Source organism: Fringilla coelebs (genome assembly GCF_963513975.1).
Source record: "Fringilla coelebs genome assembly, chromosome: 5".
NCBI lineage: Eukaryota > Metazoa > Chordata > Aves > Passeriformes > Fringillidae > Fringilla > Fringilla coelebs.
Genome location: NC_140033.1, coordinates 61,839,771 through 61,859,499, shown reverse-complemented (window position 1 = coordinate 61,859,499; position 19,729 = coordinate 61,839,771). Strand labels below are relative to the sequence as shown.

The following is a 19,729-nucleotide window of genomic DNA, read 5'->3' as shown; positions in this document are numbered from 1 at the left end:
CCATATGTTTCACAAGCTGCCTTTTGGAGCGGGGAAGCCAAGCCAGCCTCTTTTGTGTGCCAGCCAATCATACTGCACTCAAAAAATACCCTCAAATCCCAAGCACTCGTCCTACAGAAGAAAGCTGTTAAGCTGGATGCCCCACAGAAACAAGGTAATCAAGGGTGAATAAATCTCTTTGCGCTGGGGTAGTTCTGAGGGATTTATTGCTTTAAGAGAATGAGTGCCTGTTTGGATAGCCATGTAAAGCTTGCTTCACTTCACTCTGAACAGGCAGGAAAATTAAAAATAATGGCTGCCCAGGTGAATCCTAATAATTAGGTCATCTAATGGGATCTTGCTTTTTCTGCATTGTCCAGTACTGGAGAGACAAAGATTCACTTCCAGATATCAATCCAATCTCTGCTCTTCTCCTTACAAGGGAGAGTGAGAAAGGGAATCTTTCTGGCATTTAAGAAGAGACAAAAAGAGATTCAAGATACAAAGAGAAGCACAAAGTATCTCATCCTCCAATCTTCCATCTCCTCCTCAGTCTGAGGAGAGCATACTGCTATGCACACTTAATAAAGGCCAGGAAGAAGCATTAGGAGGTAGGGTACTTGTCTGGGAGGGAAGCTGAAAGAAACTATACAGAGAGCAGCACTCCCTGCTGATTGCTCTCCTTTGTGCAATGCTCTTATCCAGAGCACTCCCACACAACCTTGGCTCTCCAGCTGGTTTCCCCGAGCAACACCCAGCACCCAGGAGCCCCGCAGCAACAACCAAGGCTCCCAGATAAGGGCTCAGCTAGGCAGGCACCAGCAGCATCATCTCTTACAAACCATGACAGCAACTAATTTTTAGTCAGGGGGAAAAAAATTGATTCTCCAACTCACTGATCGTAGTGAAGACACTTGTGAAGCAGAAGTAATCCACAGCATTGAGTGAGAGCAGGTGATACAGAAACTGTTCCCGTTCCTCTTCGCAGCGCAGGAAAGCGTAACGCTTGTAAAGTTTCCTGGGAGAAACAAGCACATGGCATTTGTGTTGTTGCTGTTGAAAAAGCACCAAGTATCTTAAAAGGTGTTTGAATCAAACCAATGAAACCAAATGAAGAGCGGCTCTTAATGGGAGATATGACTCCCCAACAACAGCAGCTGCTAGAAGCACACAGAGGACGTGTAAATGTGCTACAGATGTTTCACAGAGCACTCTTGGCTCCGCACTCCCACAGCAAGGCTGCTGAGTTCATCTCCGATTGGGGTTTGCTGCAATGCACAGGTGAAAACTAACACTACTCACAGCAGCAGATCTGAACCAACACACAGCAATCTCATTTTTTCCCCACACCTTCCCACTGTGGAATGTTCTCATCTAATAACCACTTCTTCCTTCTGCTCCCTACTGTGACTGCAAACCCGGCAGAAGGCACCAAGCAGCAGCTGGGGCCCTCCCACCCCCCTGTCAGTTCAAGATCTGTAGGCTGCAGGGTGGCTTGGAGCAGTGCAGGGATCTGACCAAGAACTAATGCCTCCTTCCTGAAATCTGTGCTGTGCTTTCCATGCAGATGAGCAGACTTTTGCACTGCTGGATGGGCAGTACCACCTCTCTCAGCTCCCCCCTGCCCTTCAATCACTTCTGGCTGGAAACCACAGTACCCAAACAGGGTGCCTGGCTGTACCCCAAGCAGCAGCACCGTGAGACACCACCTTGACAACGTGAAAGTGAAGGTTTGATGGAAAGAGCTGGCTTACTTTGCAAGTGCCTGGTTGGAAAGCAGCTGCTTCAGGTGCTGAGACAAAAGCTTCTTCTCCAGAGAAAGCCTTATCCAGGCTCGGGCTCGCCCCACATCAGTCTTTATCTCACTCATGTTCTGAACGTGCCTGAAATGTGTGGGGAAGAAAATAAATAGATGAATCATAAAAATTCTGCATGCTTCAAATGGCAACATCCAGCACGATGATGCAGCAAGTGAACTGGAAAATGTCTTCTGACATAACTTCTGAAGAGATCCCCAGCAGGGCCCCCAGCACCCCGCTCTGTGGCAATGAGATCCTGGCAGCCCCAGGCTGGCACCAGGACACGTGGCAGCTTTTCCTGGGCTTGGCAGCCCACAGGAGCTGCCCTGTAGCTGCCTGGCCAAGGTGAGGAGGGGTAAACCTGCTTACCACCCCTGCATTCCCCAAGGTAGGTGCTCTCGTGGATGCTGCTAGGACTTAAAAAAAGCAGGCACCTCGTGAGACCCAGTTACATCTCAGCTGCCACCTCAAGCTGCTGACTTGAACGGGTCTGGGAGGGCAGAGGACAAAGTCCTGAGAGTTTCTCCAAGCCACAGTGGCTCTGAAGGTTCTAATAAAGCCCCTTGAGAGCAGCAGCAATGGCACAACTGAGAAAAGGAGGATTGCTAAGGCAAAAACAGCAGCAGGAAGCTGCAAGCAGAATCGCATTTTCAGGGATAGAAGAAGCCTTCCTGTAAGTGATAATTTGAACAGCCTTCCATATGTTTTATCTGTAGAAAAGCAGAACTGTTCCATAGGGGCTTTCTTCTGCAGTTATGCTTTTTTCTTTTTAAGCTTCCCACATTTCAGTTTGGAGAATGCCAAAAACTCTAGCTTTAGAGCACAGGGAGTTTTAGAAGAGGAAGAGAACTGCAATGGCAGGATGAAGTTGCTTCCAAAAACTCCCCACTTGGTTAAATAAAAAACAAGAAAAATGAGTAACAGTTTTCAGCAGGGGAAAGAAAAGGCTCCAATTTCTTAATTTTCATGCAGTCTGCATGTTAAGCACAAAGGCGATTCAGCCTTGCAAATGTCCGTGGCAGGCTCCAAGTACCATCAGCTGAAGTCTGAACTAATCCCAGTTGCAATTTACTGTCCAACTCCTGCAACTTCCTTGACAGCCCTCCACGCATTGCTGAGTGTTGTGGAATGTGGCAATATTTACTCCAAAGGAAATCCAACAAAGTCATGCTGTGACTGATGCTTTTTACATTGACTACTATAGTCTCGTGCTTTTCCCCATCTGTTACACCCAAGTGTGTGCTTTGTGTTATATTTAGTCCCTGCATTATTTGAGAAAACTACTCTCTTGTTTATAGAGCCTCTAACAGAGCAAGCCCAGGACCTTTAGGGCAAATTTGCAAAGAACAACTTGGAGCTGTCCAGAAATAGGAGTTTTCTCTGCACAAATGAAGAGCATGCAGAGCCCAGCAGCCCTGCTCTGTGCCAGGCTGACCTGCAAGGCTGAAGCCTTGCTCCTGGCATGGGAAAGCCCTTCCTGGCTCAGAGCATGGCAGCCAGCATTAGACTTTCCAGCAGAGAGCTGGACACGTGACCCCTGTAGTCCTTGAGTAACAGGATGCATGCTACAGTCAGCTACATCATGTTGAGACACTCTCCTCAGACATTTCAAACCTTTTGAGAGGGGAAGATCAAAGCACAGACTATCATCTCCCTCCCCTTCCCCCGAGTGCTCAGCTTGAATTACATCTAATATGAAACACTGAGCAGAATATGTTATTTCACTGGGAGAAGATTCAAGTACAGATGGACTCAACCATATTCCATGCATGCTCTGTGCCTCTGCATTACCTGTGCCTGGTTCAGGCTAGATAAGCGTTAATTGCACATTTGGGAAAGAAAATAAATGTCTGCAAGCATGCAGCTTGCCAGAGATATTAAAAAGATTCAGTCATCAGTCTTGGTGTCAGCAAAAGCAGAGTGTAACAGAACAGAGCATGCAGGAACCCAAATTTATTTCACTGTCAGTTGTGAGAGTCAGAACAGCTCTATTTTTATCAGTGACCTAAGTGCAAGCACCGTATGCTCAGCACTGCACAGCAAATTCTTCTTGTCATAGCACTGAACAGCCATTGCAACGCAACTCCCCTGGTTTGGACTTGCTTTTAATCCCATTAGTAATAAAGAAAAATCTATTTGCCCTGTCAAATGCAAGCCTGGGGTATGGTGAGACAAACCCTGTGCAAACAGCTGTGCTGACAGCAGAGGTTACAGCTGCCCAGCACCGCCGTGCCCCGGGGATGCTGCGCACACTCTCCCACGGCAGCACAGTCAGGAAGGAGCCTACAGCTCACCCCAGGCAGGCAGCAGGTCTTTGCTCAGCCTTCTTTTTGAACTCAGCAGGTTAAGCATCACTGCTGTGGGCCCAGTGGCCAGCTCACATCCTCCAGTGCAAGCTCCCTGAGGAGGGAGGCACGACATGGGCACGACAGCAAGTGCTGACAGCAAGGAAGAGCTTGCCCAAAGGGGAAGGATCAGAAACTTGAATCCAGCTGGACCAAAGGTTTTGGGGAGGCCTTGATGTTGACTGGCTTGGTTGGATGCTCAGCAATGCCTGAAGGGTGAGGCTATGCTGGAAGTAGGCTGTAGCTGGAAGAGGGGTTGGAGAGAGGATGCAGATCTGTGCCAGGGGAAAGGCTGGAGGGAAAACCCCATGGCTGGCTTTTGCCACTGAGATTCCATGCACAGAACCAAAACAAACACCCTGAGCATCTTCCTGACCACATCTGAGATGCCTGGCTTTGGGGAGGGGGGGGACAGAGGACAGACCACAGTACCTGCAGCACACTCAGAGCATGACTGTGACTCAGCCCTGCTTTTAAGTTGTTTACATAACCTTGCATGAGCCATCAGAAACAAGCCGTACTTAAGGCAATGCTTAATCCTCCAGCCATTAGCTCAGTCAGCTCCACAAGCCCTGCAATTTAACAATTACCCATCCTTCAACTTCAGCCTGGTGTGCAAACAAATATTAGGCAGCATTCCTTCCAAGCAGGAGAAAGTATGCAACTCACCACCTGCCCAGCATTTTTCTATGGCCACACACATTTGTGGACAATCACAAATACCCAAGATACTACAAAAGGTAATGTTCTGCTTCTGTACTTTTTCTCTGAAGAGCAGTAAGAAAGACTTTTGTGATTCAAACAAGAGAGCTCAGATCTGTGCTGGGCTTTCATTGCTCCAGTGGAAGCTGGTGGAAGACAGACCCATGCACGCAGCAGTGAGCACACACAGCCTCCTCTGTCAGCAACCCCCCCAGCACAGGAGTTTCCGCTCCAGATCCTCCTTCATCCTTCCCTCAGACTGACCCTCTACACGCCTGTCAGTCTCCAGGACTGAATTAAGGAGAGAGCTGCCACATCCCATGAGAGGGATGCTAAAATGGCAGACACATGTTCAGAATGACCTCTTGGCACTACACCCCTGACTACACTGTATGTATTCTCTCTCTCTCCCTCTTTTACGTGTTGTTTTAGCAGTACATGGCATGTCATGCTCTTTGAAATCAGAACAAAAGACTCAAACTACAAAGCATCAAACTAAAAGGTTGCACACTGCAGGTGGGGAGTACAGTGATTTTTTTTCCCCAGAAAAATCTGACTAATCTATCAACCCACATAGTAAAAATCACATCACTGTAATCAGGGTTTTGTGAACTACCTACAATAAATCTTTTTTACCCCAAGGTTCTTTTGCCATACTTTTAGGTGCAAGAAGAATGTAAGAAACAGTACTCATGTTGTCTTACATGTTTCATTGCTCTCAGCTCTGTACAGATGAGCATTATTGCATTACTCCTCCTCCCATTTCAGGGCATGTTTATCCCACTGCAATCCTTAGCTCGGGCAATACAAGTGTCAGAACAGTGGCCTGACCTGGCAGTGGCTTAAGCAAGGAGATGCCCTGAAGAACTTCTGCCTGCTGGTGTCACACCAGCCTCCACCTCTTCTGACCCTCTAATCCTTCTGGTTTACTGCTTGAAAAGGTCTCCAGAACCAGGTCCTCTCTGGTCCACTGGAGAGAACCTGCCCTAACTTCACATCCCAGCTTTAAACTCACCCAAATTCTAGGTCTCAATAAACTCCTAAGCTTGTACATTTATTACTTTCTGCCATGAAATGCTAGCTGAAAAGAAAGAATATTGCTGGCATTGTAAGCAGGTTTTTATGTCCCTTTGCTTTGCCTATCAACTGAACTTGCTGGGCCAGTAATTAAAAAATAAATTGAAAGATACAAACTGAAAATACCAAAGAATTGAACTTATTTGCTGTTATTTCTGGAAGCTGGCTTTATTACTGGAAGTACTCGCCTGGGAAAACAGAAATTGCAGTAACATATGTGTGGTTTTCATTCTCTGTTCTCTAAAAAAGATCTAGTAAACACACAAAAAAGTTTTTCAAAACAGAAAGGCAACACACTGTAGATTTGAATGTGGGCTGAAGAGAAGGTTTAATTCTCCTTAGCCTTTGTAGACCCAAAGCCAGTGAGGATCTTTACCTTATGCTACACAATTAAACCCACAATTCATGCTTTAGGAACCAAATTGCATACCTCATATCTTGTATCAGGGAAACCCTCAATGTAGGCAGAGTAATTCCTGTATCAGACTTTCGTCTTTCTGTTCCACCACCAACTACAGTGGAGAAAATACACATAGTTAACACAACACTACAGTAAGAGTCTGCAATGCATTTGTTCTACATACAGCTGAAAACAATCTTAAGTGGCTGGTAACTGCACTGTTTCTGTGCATTGTCATTAACTCTATCCTGGAAATGTAGAAGTAGACAAAATGAAAATTCTGAATATATTACCTATTCCTTCCTTGACCCAGCACTGAACTTGGGAGATCTAGCTTCCTTTTTTTGTCTGTGAAATACCTTCACTTAAATGTGTACAGCAGTGAGTTTTATTAGTAAGAAGTTTCTATGGAAAGCTCACAACTGAGAACAACTCAAATAAAATTAAGTTACAGTAACATGTTCAATGCAAAGAATGCTATGCATTTCTGTGCTCTGCTCTGATCAAACCACTTTGTGGTGACACATTTTGCTCTCAGGAATTTGTGCCTGCCAGCCAGATTGTTTAGAGTATTACTCACTGAAGCTTATTAAAAAGTCCTTTCATGGGAGAGACTAGTTTGTCCATAAATGCCTCTTTGAGGACTGATCATACAAGTTTCCATCTGCAGGATCTGAACTGGAGAGTCCTTGCAAGATGACCCCCTGAAGTTCAGAGACTTTTACTACAATACCCCAGCCACTGGGCAGGGACATCTCACGGTTATCAGAAAACCTCTCTTAAAACACAGAAGTAATTTAGTGGTTGTAAGGGGCCCAGCCAAAGCATAAATTGAGCACCTAGACTGATGGACAGAGATCAATTACACAATTTCTGAACTGTACCACCCACCAGTATAAAGATTCAGTGAACACACAGTTATTCATATTGGGATTTGAGAGACAGATTATGCTCACTGAAAGAAAAATGTCAGCTCTCTTATCCCAGCTCCACACTTTCAGCTTCTTCAGGAATCATGCCTCATGGAGACATTGTTTCTCCTACCTCACTCAATGCTCATTAAAAGGGAATGAAGGTAGAGCACATACATCAAGTGATTTTCCAGACAAGGATGGAAACTATGTTCCTTTGCCTCCAGTGATTTCAATCCATTTTGTCCAGACATCAAGACATCCCCACAATGTTTATGAGAAGTCTCAAAATGTAAATGTGGTGTTTGCAAGCAAATCCACTGAAAATCCTGCACGGGTTTCATGTGGTTGCACCGTTCCTCCCAGGGCTGAGTTCATTTGCTGTGATGGACTTCTCATGGAGTCACCTACAAAGTACTCACCTGGGGACTCTGCACTATGCTCTTGCTTCTCTTCTCTCTCCTGGTACTGAAGCAAATGGGACCACAATGCAGATTTCCCCTGAGAATAAAAACAAAAAATATAGGCAAAAAAAAAATCAGTAATGGCCAAAAAATATGGCAGAACAATGGAATGGCATTTGAATGAGTAAATGTTCAGTAATGAAAGCCAATCCTTCTCTCTTGGGCCACAAAACCTCAAGAAGAGACAACCACCCCACTGATTCAGCAGTCACACCACCCACCTTGCTTCTTTTCCTCCCTCTGGGTTTCCTTTGTGAAGGTTGAAAGGGAACAAACCAAACACGTACTTGATATCATTACTGCAATTTCCAGAGGGAAAAACCCCAAAACAATCCCCCCCAAAAAACCCAAACACCCAGAACTCCTCAAACCTTTGCAAAATATGAACCAGGGACACTGATCCCAAAGACACCTCCTGCTTTATCTTGGAGTTATGCCATAGAGTAGCAGCTCAGAAAGCAGAGATGGCATTCAGTATTTACCAACCTGCTTGACCTGCAGACCATGGCTCCAGATTCTTTCTAGCAGATCACAGAGACTGGCAATCAGTGTATTTTCTTCCAGACCTGTTATGTTGGCTTCTCCATGTCCCAGCTCAACTGCTTCATGGCCCATTTTCTCTACCAACATGCGTTTAGTCTAGCAAAAAAAAAAAAAAAGATCCCAACAGTTTCTAAGAATGTTATCCAACAAGGAACAGAATTTACAGATGAGTTTACACATGCTTAATCTAGAGACCATGGCTAATAGAGAGAAACTTCAAATCTATTTGCAGAGACTGTAAATTAACAAAAATAGTTATATTTTAAAAAATTGCTTAATTACTTTGAATCACATAATACCCTGAGTTGGGAGAGACCCAGAAAGACCATGTCCAGCTCCTGTGCCTGCACAGGACAGCCCCAGGAGTCACACCATGTGTCTGAGAGAATTGTCCAAACACTTCTTGAACTCTGGCAGACTTGGTCTGTGACCATTTCCCTGGAGAGCCTGTTCCAGCTGTCCTACTTCTATACTCTTACCTATTGTCCTATTTCTATGCTGGTGATTTATCACCAAGCAGAGTACAGAACACATGTTCAGTCTTACTTAGCTTCCATTTTAATTCTTGTTACAGCTAATAAAGTTTAACACTCAGGTAAAGGAGTGTACTATCAACTGCAACAGACACAAAGAAGTTGTAGATCCATGGCTATGAAAGCTTCTTTAGTACCAGGAACTGTTATACTTTATTTGCTCTGCATAAACAACATGCACAAGCCACACGTGCTGAATTCTTCCCTTTTGACCACAGGTCTCCAGGCTCTTCTGTTTAGGCTACATGTAAATATGAACAATTAAAGGAAATCCTCCAGAAGATGTCTGGTCATGCTGATTCTCCTTCCTGTCCTTTCTACTTCCATCAACTTCAACTGCATAAACAGAAGAGAAACGAAAACATTTCTTTCAAAACACGTTCCCTTCTCTTCCAGCTGTTGAAAAACACTACAGGGCTATCCATCCTGCAATAACCAGGTATTGCAAAAGAACCATGCCATTCCAGCTGTGAACCAGGAGAACATCTGTAGGTGCTCTTTGAGCTCACTGCAATGCAGGGGAGAGCACCCAGGGGATGACCTACCTTCATGCGACATTCCTTCAGCAACCCTTCCACAAATTTCCAGTTGGTCTGTGCAATCACAGCTGGAGAGAGGTCTGACAGTTTGGGCTGCCTTAAATTTTTACCTAAACTCCTTGCCTCCTGCATGTATTTCTAAAAATAAAGAGAATAATTTTAGATAATACAGGTCAGAGTGACTCTCCTCATCCTAGGCAAGCAAGGTGATGAAAACAAATGAATTAGTGTTAATCTAGAAACACAATCTTGATTTGTCTGATGTTTAGGTGTCAGGCTGGAGAAGTGAAATGACCCCTTTTGACAACAGAAAAAGCAAGATATTTCCCTGGATTGCTAGAGAATCAGTCAATATTAGCCAGTGAACTGTGCTGTTAGCCACTAGCATGAAGTTAGGTACAAGTGCATAAAGTGTAACACCTTCATTCAGCAATAAATCCAAAACACCAAGAAAGTTTCTTTCCACTGTTATTTCTCACTTGAAAAAAAAATTAAATTGTCTAATTTGTGACCTGACTATATATGAATAGAAAAAAAACCCCTGAAAATAAATTATAAGCAGCAGAAATACACTTAGTGAATGAGAAAGATTTAATCCATTACTTTTCATCTAGATGGTTTATGCAGAAAAAATGAGACTTGATCTTATTCTCAATTAACTTCTTGATTGCAAGTGAAGCTCATTTTAAACAGAATTGACACTTGGGATCATTCATGTTCTTACTATGGTAATTGTAAAGTATGGACAAAAAACAGCATACTCTTTAAAAAAAGATCCAAGCTATAATTGAAGACTTTCAAAAAACTTTCCTGTTCCACTGCCTTGTCTTCAGGGGTAGGGTAATTTTGCTTTGGTCTGGTTTTTGGGGGGTGGGGTTTTTTTGGGGTTTTTTTTTTTTTTTTGGTTTTGGTTTTTTTTTTGTTGTTGTTGGTTTTTGTTTTGTGGGTTTTTTTTGTTTTTTGTTTGTTTGGAGGTTTTTTGTGGCGTTTTTTTTGTTGGGGTTTTTTTTGGTTTTTTTTTTTTTTTTTTTGTTAAGCCAAAATCCACAAACCAATCAGCACATGACCTCTGACCCCAGCATCAGTGAGAGAGCTGCATAATGAGCAAGGCTGAGAAGTTGGCCATAACTATCAAAATGTTGTTTGAGCATTACTCATATTTTTTTCTTAAAAAGAGCAAGATAACAGAATATTGCCAAATAAAAGTCTTGAAAAACAGCACTCATAGCCTGGTGTGGGAATGCTCTGTTTCCATAGTGGGTTTTTGTCCTGTTAATGATGCCTCTCTGGGGGATGGTATGTGACAATGACCAGTCTTTCCTGGAAGGAGCAGATCACATCCCTCCAGGGAATTCTTGCTGCTGCTGGCTGGGTTTTCAGGGGAACTGAGAGGTCACTATGGCTTCTGCATCCTTGGAGCTTTCTGTCTGGGCTGAAGATTTATTCCATAGAAACACAGAATGGTTTGGGTTGGAAGGGACCTTAAAGATCACATAGTTACAAACTTTCCATGCCATGGGCATGGACCCCCTTCCAGTAGATCAGGGAAAGCAAAACCAAAATCTGAACACATTGAAGTTAACTGAAATAGCAAATAGCTCCCCCAGCAATTGGATTTTCTCAACACAGAAATTTAGATAAGAATCACTTAGCATCACCCTAACAGGCCAGACAAGAATGTAGGGTTCTGCCATGAAAAAGCTGTGTTCCACTGAAATTCTCAGTTTGGTAACTACAGTTTCAAAAATCCTGTAAGGATTTTACAATAGTTCAAAAACTACAGGTGGGAATAAAAGAAAAAAGTTACAGACAATGAAAGTATGTTGTTCAGCAAGCAACCTCACAAGTGACTTCCATCTCAGTGCAAAAATTAACAGCAAAATCAGTAAAAAGTATTACAGGGAATGCATAACTAGAAAAATGAATATGTCTTTCTAAATGTGAAGGGATAAAAGTGTGGTTATAGTCTGAAGAGTACAAAACACAGATAACCTTATTCAATGTATAGCTTCTTATTATATTCAAATTAAAACAAAACCAGCAAACTCTAAGGTTCCAGAGAAGACTAAGGATGAGCTGAGAGAATCAGCTGATGGCCCTTTGCCTGTTCCAGCATCCATAAAGTAATGCTCTTGGGATGTGACACCCTAAACTGAATTGCCAGGTGAGCAACATGGGGGAAAAGAAAACCCCAAAGTAAACCAAAATTCTTTTCTTTTAGCCTTGGAGTCACTGTGTTTCCCAGTGAGCTGGTGTGGAAGCTCCTTTCCAGCTAGTTTTCTGACTATAACCACACTTCCGAGCGCTACAGGACGTGCTCATACTCTACTAGAAAGGGGCAGGTTTGAGACGCAGCAAAGACAGAGGTTCCTCATGCTAACAACATCTCAAAAGCAGCTTTCAACAAGAAGAACTAAAACATACCAGGCAGCATTCAGAGAAGGATTTTTTAGGAGGCCGTGCAGGAGGGGGTGGTCCCTGATCCCACTCCCAGAAGGCCATAGAGTTCTGACGAAGCAAAAGCTCCTCCGATGGCTAAGAGGAGGCAGATGCCCCAATGGCAGAACGGAAGAGGAGACAAAGCAAAAGAAGCATGCATATGATCCACAGCCAAAAAAAAAGAAGAAAGTAAATACATGACAAAGTACTGAGAAGGCTCTGCTGCCATATACACGCACGAGGCACTGCTTAAAATACACTTGCAAAGCCATGTTAGCAAAAATAGCAACAATCAGGTACAAGTGCTGTTTTGCTGTGTTTCCATGAAGCATTGTTCAAAGCTATGGTTGAAGAGTCCTCTCATCCACTCAGGCTCCTTTGGAGAGCAAACTCCAACACTGGCTATCATTACTGAGTGGGTTTTACCACAAAACAGCATGAGTGTTATATTTTTGCTAGTGACATACAATAGAAGCATATGGACATCAACGGAAAAATGTGGCAGAAAATATTTAATGAAGGATAAGGAACTGAAAAGATGGGAAAGAAACACATGTATATGACTGACATTTACAAGATGCATGGGAGTTTCCAAGCTTTAGGCATAAAAAGGCCCCAGAGTCTTAACCTTTCAAATAGGCATACTCATGTCAGAAGTCTACGTAAGAGAAAGGAAAAAAGGTTCATTTCAGAAAAAAAGGAAGAATCCTGCCTCACTGACTTCTACATGGCTGACATTTACTCAAGGACTTGACTTTTCCAGAGACTTCTGCTCTGGCCAGAGTTTGGCATCTGCACTGCCAGGCTCTGCAGTCTGTGTGCAGTAACACAGCCAGGGTCTAAATCAGCAAACCATTTCCCTGATGACAACGGGGCTGTCTTGCTCCAAAATAATAAAAGCACTTTATTTATGTTGCGTGCTTTGAAGCTGTACAGCATCAGTGACAAGGGAGCAGCATCCAAACGGCCAGAGACCCAACCAAACCATACAGCAGCCACAAAACTGCCCCAAGTAATGGGCACATTGCTGTCCAAACCTCCTGGATCACAGCTCGTGCTGCCCTCAGAGGCCACCCACCTCCCTCATGTCGTTGTCCAGCGCGATGTGCTCCGAGTGCTGCCGCAGGCGGTCCTTCCTCCGCTGCGTGCTGGCGCTGCGGCTGGCCCAGCGGCTGGAAAACACAGGGGAGACACGAGTGAGCAGGAGGAAAGCAGCAGGGAAAGGCTGGGTCAGGAGATGAAGGACATCCAAGGGATCTGCAGGAAAAGAAGGGAAAGCCCAAGCTTGGACTTTGCAGTGAGCTGGTGCCTGGCCTCCCCATGGGAAACCACCCGGGGGTGACAGACCAGCACCCACCCAAGGGACAAAAATCCCGATGGAAACGTGGCCAGCTGCCTGCCAGGGGCTCCAGTGAGAGCTCCTGGTACCTGAAATGCAGGTCATGCCACAGCATTGATGCCATCTCTAGGCAAGTCACTGTGCTTAGTTACCCAACCGCCACTGCTGCATTTGATGAGGTTTGACAAGAACAGCGCCTTCAGCAAAAAACAAAACACAATGATTTATTTGAGTAGTAATTTCTATGATTTTGCTTTTCTGTGAGAAGTGCTACTTCTCCTTTCTCCACTTTCTGTGGTACTTCCAGGAATTATTTGAGACAAACTTCTCTTTGCAATTTTAACAGCTGTTACTGGGTGCACCTATGTCTAAAGGTTATAAACAATGCTGATGTTCCTGGGATTAGTCACATTGCTATTTTCACCTTATTTTCCTTTCTCATTTAGTTTCTAAGTACCACAGAAACCCTGGGGTTTTTCCACCTGTTCATGTATGCCCAGTTGAACTTTTCCTCTCTCCACACAGGTGGCCCTGGTGAGGACAGCGGTCTCCAGATCCCAAACACATATTTCTGTGTGCACTCCAAACAAAAGTATATACAAATAAAATTTGGGATCTAAGAGTTTGGGCAAGGAGTTTCAGCAGATGAATACCTGGGAAGGAAACTCTTGCACAGAGCTGGACTTGGGTTCTGACAAGTTGGGCAAAACACTGGGGATGTGTAGGGAGGGGAATCTGACCCAAGAGCAGCGCAGGGATGTGGCCCCTGGTGACCAAAAAAAGGCCTCTGTTTCCAGAGAGAAGGACTTTGCAAAAGTGTACATAGCTATCTTCATCAGTTCCTTCAGAGAGTCAGCCAAAGACTGAATTTTGGCTCACCACACAAATACAAAGGGAAAAAAAGCCACAAGAACTGCTGTTTAAAAAGTCAAACTGAAGTCCCATAGTACCTCACAAATAACAACAAGAAAACAAGTACAAAGGAAGAAATCTGGGTCTACACGTGATTATGGTTCATCACCTCAGTATCCCATATGACAACACATTTATTTTTAAAGCAATTTTTTTTGATGGCCTCAAGTCTCTGCTAACAAAATGAAACAGCCCAATAGGTGTTTGCACAGCAAATGCTGATACCTTCTCAGAGGAACACATCACTGACATAAGTGTCTTTGCACCTCCACAGACATCTTAAAAATGTACAGCCCGAGTTTAAAAAGGTCATTATTTAATTTTTTTTTCCAGAAGCAACAGCCAAAGCCTCATCAGGTGACAAAGAGGGGGAAAATAGACCCTCAATTTTAATAATCTCAACAAACAGAAACGTCACAGAAAAACTCTGTTGAACAGAGGATAGCAGATATTAATGTGACTTTAGCCACTTGGCTCTGGAGACCGTCCATGCATTGCAAACTAGGATCATGTTTATGTTTCACACAACAGAATGCCAATAACACATTGAAAATTTAAGTTATAGATCAAATATTACTCCATATCATAGTTTTTCTGCTTCAATTTATATGGTTATTTTCTAAATTCTAGACAGAGCTTGGATCCATCTCCCCCTGCATTTCTGCATTTACTGGAAGATGAAAGAATTGCTCTAAGTGTCCTTGGAGGGAAAACATCTCACCAAAGGTGAAAGCAGAACGAAAGCCACAGAATAATTACAAAATAATACACCACTATTAAAGCATTTTCTGTTCATTCCAGAGCTGTACTTCATCTCAGAGACAGCACACACCATTTTCCAGGTTATTAACCAGAACTATTTGAACGTTTTAATCATACAAAAGTGAAGATTGTTGGATGTTTATGAAAAAAAAGACTGCTGCTCATTAGCTGGAGCAATTACACACAGTGAGCTGCACGTTCCCTCTTTTCCAAACTCTAAGTCGAGGAAGAGGAGCTGTTGAGTCACTGGGTGAGGTCTGTACATTCAGATGCTGCTCTGAATCTCTCTGGGAGGTTTTGTCAAGATCTAACAGCAGATAAACAGGATTAAACAGCTAAATCTTTTAAAGCCTTTTCTTTACTGGGTCACATAGAATTTCCCCAAAACAATGCTTCAGTATTACAATAACCATTCCCTCTCCTCAGCAGTGACTGCATTTCAAACTGCTCTTCCTCTCCCTGCAACCACTTGAAGCGATTTTAAGGGGGATTAAAGCCCCACTGGCTGCACCTCCTCCCCATGGCTGCTGAAATCCCCTGTGGGTGCCTCTGCTGGCCCTGTCATCAGCTGCTGCTCTATTCACACCTCAGCCCAGGTGCTGCCAAAGCAGCAAGGAAAGCTCTTCTCCCTCCAGCAGCCCTTTGCTTGTTGTCAGCCCTTAGACTTGTGCTTTTCAGATAACCACTGCTGCCTGTGTCTCTCCTCTCCTTGTCCTGAGGGGATGAAGCCCTCCTGGAGCTCAGCCTGGATGCTGCCCAAGGACTCCCTGACCCCAAAAACGCCTTCTCCCTTTTAGTTCTTTGCTGGCAGGGCCATGAGCATGGACTACTGGCATGTTTCATTTATTCCTCACAGTGGAGGCACTGCTACAAGCACCAGGTCTCTGAGGACAGAGCAGACAGTTCTGGTGCTGCAGGGAGTCCAGGGACAAGCTGCCTCCATGGAGAAATGAGGAAAGGCTCATTTCAGTGTGTCTGTCCGTATCTAACTCCCATACCCACAGATGAATGCTCCTCTCCACCAGGGACTGTGGAAAAGCAGGATATTTCAGAGCAGGGACCAGGAAACACTGCTCTGTTCAACACATGGAAATGAAGTAAGGCACCTGCAACTGAGACCTTTGTGATATAAAAGCAGTCAAGTCTGCATCATTTAGTATCAAATTAGACCCAACAAGCACAGGAATAGGTTTGCAGAAGTTGGAGGGAATGTAATGGTGACATTGAAACATCCCATGTTAAGTACCATCTTTTACACTTCTATAATCAAAGAGGTAAGGCAGTCAGCAGCAAAGCTGCACTGTCAGAAACCATCTAGCAAGACAGCACCAGGAACTGCCCATGCTGCACTGTGACCATGTGTACACAACTCTTTCTTCCCATACCTTCTCCCCTGGCTCCCCTTTTTAAAGCTCCCTGGAGAAATAAGGAAATTATGTCTTCCCAAAATCAGACATGGGTGTAGCAGGCAAGATTTATACTGCAAAACATGAACATGCTGCCAGAGAACTTCTTTCTCAGATGGATTTAACCAATATTACCATCACCATGAAAATCACTGTTGTAATTTACAATCCATTTACAGTGATAACAGAAAGAAGGAAAGAGACAAATGCACTTGTCTATAGGACAGAACCTAAATCTCCCCATATACACCATCTCATGAGGCAGGCTGCTATTTAGGTCTGCAAATCATGACAATACCCATTCTACCTACACAGGTCCATCAAAGGAGTTATCTGAGTTCCAGATTCACAAATTAGCACACAGCTGCAGTACAGCCTCCAGCAAACCCCCTAAAACATGCACACATCACACACACATCACACACACACAGCCTGCACATGCAAACTCCTGGTAGGGCTCACATGGAGTTTGTCTGGGACTGCACACAGAGATTCCAAGTCAAACACATGTCAGACCAAACAAGAAAAGGAACATTGAAACTGAGCTCCACCTGATCATGGAAGGGGATCCACAGTGTGAATCTGCTCCATGGTAAGCAGAATGAAGGCTTAGATGGAGACTTAGGCACCTTTTCCAACTCTGCCATAGGGTGAAAGAGAAAAGCTCTGGAACTGCTTGTTGGATGGACAAAAATTAGTAAGTTGCCTTAAAGAGAGTGGCCTTGCACTGACAGGCTCTTTCAGCAGCTCATATGAAAAGAAGTGATTTTAAAGGGTGGCACACACAACTGTCATCCTCTGTAAGGAAGAGCTGTAGTGAATTGGCAGCATCACCTGCCCTGAGGAACCACTGTCCTGTGAGGTATTTAATTTGCAAGTCCCTTGAGACAGGAGGACTATTCAGAGGAGAGCAAATGGAATAGTGGATGCAAGGATGTCAATGCCCATTTTTCCCTGTCAGCTTTAATTCTGCACAGCTATGTTAAAATGATATATTAACTCAAAGAAGTTAATTGCATTTTTCCTGCCTTGCACCAGTTGAGCAGAGGATCAGTAGCTCAGGAGACTCACCCATGAGGTTCCCAGTCACAACAATGTGTATTTCCTATCCCAGGAAACCATCTTTAAGCACAGATTGTCAGTCACACTTTATTCCTGGAAAATGAATATATTTGAGTACAAGTGGTTCATATTTTCATTGCACCCACCAGTGGTTTGCTACATTAGGTTACCTGAAGTACAGTAACTGCTTGTTTCAGATCTTCTTCTGTAAAAGGTGAGCTTTTACTACTCACAAAATTTAAATAAGCTCAGTACTCTGTGTGGATGGCTCATTGCTGACTCATTTCATGCTCACCTAGATGTGCTGCAGAGATGCCACTCTATATTACTTGCAATTGTTTGGCTTGATTAAAAAAGAAGATATCTTCATTTAACACAGCCTTAAAACAGTACCCAGCAGACAGGGGGGTAGTAAAAGGCCATACAATATGAAGCACTCACTAAAAGAAAAACTCCATTGGCATACAAAAAATAATTTAGTTAAAACCAGAACAAATTCTGTCATCACACAGAGACATATCAACCCCTTTGTGTTATATATACATCGTATTTCCTTTTAAAATCATTACCTGATGTTAAATGCCAGCAACAAACAAAAAAGAATCCTGTCTAAAAATGAGGAGGACCATAGCCCCAGGCAGATAAACCCTGCACAGCTCCCACCTTGAAGGAGGGGGCTGAAGATGAAGGCCACAGGACAGTGCCCCCCAAGTCATGCCATAAAACAGAGCACAAAAATGAACCAATTCCATACACTCCTACTGCATGGGTTTGTAAATAAATACTGACACAGTGGTCAGATCAGCAAAACACAGCTCGGGAACAAATGCCTGCAGAAAACAAACAACTTCTGAAATCTGCTTCGTGCTGCATCACTCAGCAAAAGCCTGAGGTTAGAGGCCAAGAACAGTGGGATCTGTGCTTGGAGACCTGCACTGTGCCCTCCTTTGGGGACTGCTGCAGGAAAGGCAGGACACAGAGGACAGACCAAAGCACAAGGCTCACAGGAAGCTGGGATGCAACTGAGAGGGCTCAGGTGATGGAGGTGGCCAGGGCAGGAAAGACAAAACAAGCTGGTCAGGAAAGTAAGCAAGGAGGAAAGCAGGGCTCCTATAAAGAAGTGGGAGGGAAAGCAGCCCTAAACAGATAGGAAGGCAAAAAAAAAAAAAAAAAAAGGGTAATTTAAAAAATAAGGGTAATTATCTTGTAAATGTGTAACAAAGCAAACCCTTCATTTGAAAACCGAAAGAAGCAAGAAAAAAATGCATTCAGTTGTTCTTTGAAGGCATTCAATACAAATTGCCAGAATGCAAATATATTCCCATGCTTGGGAATCACTGTTTTCCTCTGCAATATTTAATCTCATTTATCAAGCTTCTTAGTACAAATTAAGTTACAAGGTAATCAATTAGATTGAAAACACAGCTTGTTTCATTGTTTTAATTTTGCACTGTAAGCATATTCCCCCTAATTTAACAATTAGCTAATCAAAAACCATGAAGTGTTTATGTAGCTTGGCTTTTTGTCATTCAAATTCCACTCCTGCCTCAGCCAGTGGAGTTCCAGCTACAATTTTAAAGCCTGGCAGAAAATGCACAGAGGGAAGAAGGGAACACATAGAAACCACAGTGTGGTGCTGGGGTTTGAGAAAGGAAATGAGGGCTCTGGAAACCACAGAATAACAGACAGACAGCCTGAGGGACCACAACCTGTTTGCTCCTGGGATGCTTTCTAGGAGGACTCCTGCAGAAGCCACTGCTTTACACAGTTAGAGCAGTGTGGAAGGGATGCTTTTGCACCCAGGGGAAGCTGCAGCTGCTCCCTGTAGATTCAGAAGGTTTTCCCATGATGTGGGAGATGTATCAAAGGCAAGCAGCACAGAGGGAGTCCAAGTGGGACACTGGTGCCTGGGAAGGAGGACAGAACTGGGGGGTTGTTCTGGTTTGGGTTTAGTTTAAATTGTTTAAATCACATATAGGATCTGGAACTGAAACTGGAAGTGTTTGTTGTCTGCATTATATTTGTGATTTAGATATAACATATTACACATGTAACAGCCCAGTAACTGACAAAGGTATTTTCACTGCTCCTCCTGCTCACAGGAAGGGAACAGCTAGATAACATTATGAGCTCTGGTTATAGATTTGTTAGTTTATCAGCCCAAAAAGGGAAGCAATAAATCCCTGATTGCTGGCCACTGAGGACATGTTTTCATTAAAACAGCTTTGAATTGGTTTATTTGCTGCTGTCCAGCAACAACTGACTGCACCATGGGAATTATTCCCCATTTCCCCCAAATACACTTCCATACAAAATTCAGCACAAAATTTTCTATGTAAAACTGAAGCCTGCAAAAATAATTCTCATCTACACAGCAATATCCTTTGCATTAATTTTGTCATATAAACACACAATAGATACACCTCAAGAGTCTGGAAATGTAGCTGGAATGTTCTCTTAGCCCATGCTCACAGACAAAGCTCCAGGTCTGTAAGTAAAACCCATCTCCAAGAATCA

General features: G+C 43.7%; 1 protein-coding gene across 6 annotated transcripts in view; it reads right to left on the bottom strand.

Moving 5' to 3' along the window:
• Positions 1–19,729, bottom strand: part of DENND5B (DENN domain containing 5B) — a 104,481-nt gene that overhangs the window by 11,265 nt on the left and 73,487 nt on the right. For 3 of the 6 annotated variants that reach the window (XM_084206597.1, XM_084206599.1, XM_084206598.1), the window contains 8 exons: positions 12,810–12,903; positions 11,717–11,827; positions 9,299–9,430; positions 8,164–8,316; positions 7,636–7,714; positions 6,333–6,414; positions 1,734–1,862; positions 876–997 (listed from right to left, as the gene is read on the bottom strand). In XM_084206597.1, the coding sequence (XP_084062723.1) occupies positions 876–997; positions 1,734–1,862; positions 6,333–6,414; positions 7,636–7,714; positions 8,164–8,316; positions 9,299–9,430; positions 11,717–11,827; positions 12,810–12,903 (902 nt within the window). The remainder of the gene's footprint in view (positions 1–875; positions 998–1,733; positions 1,863–6,332; positions 6,415–7,635; positions 7,715–8,163; positions 8,317–9,298; positions 9,431–11,716; positions 11,828–12,809; positions 12,904–19,729) is intronic. The other 3 variants (XM_084206600.1, XM_084206601.1, XM_084206602.1) reach the window with 1 other exon arrangement.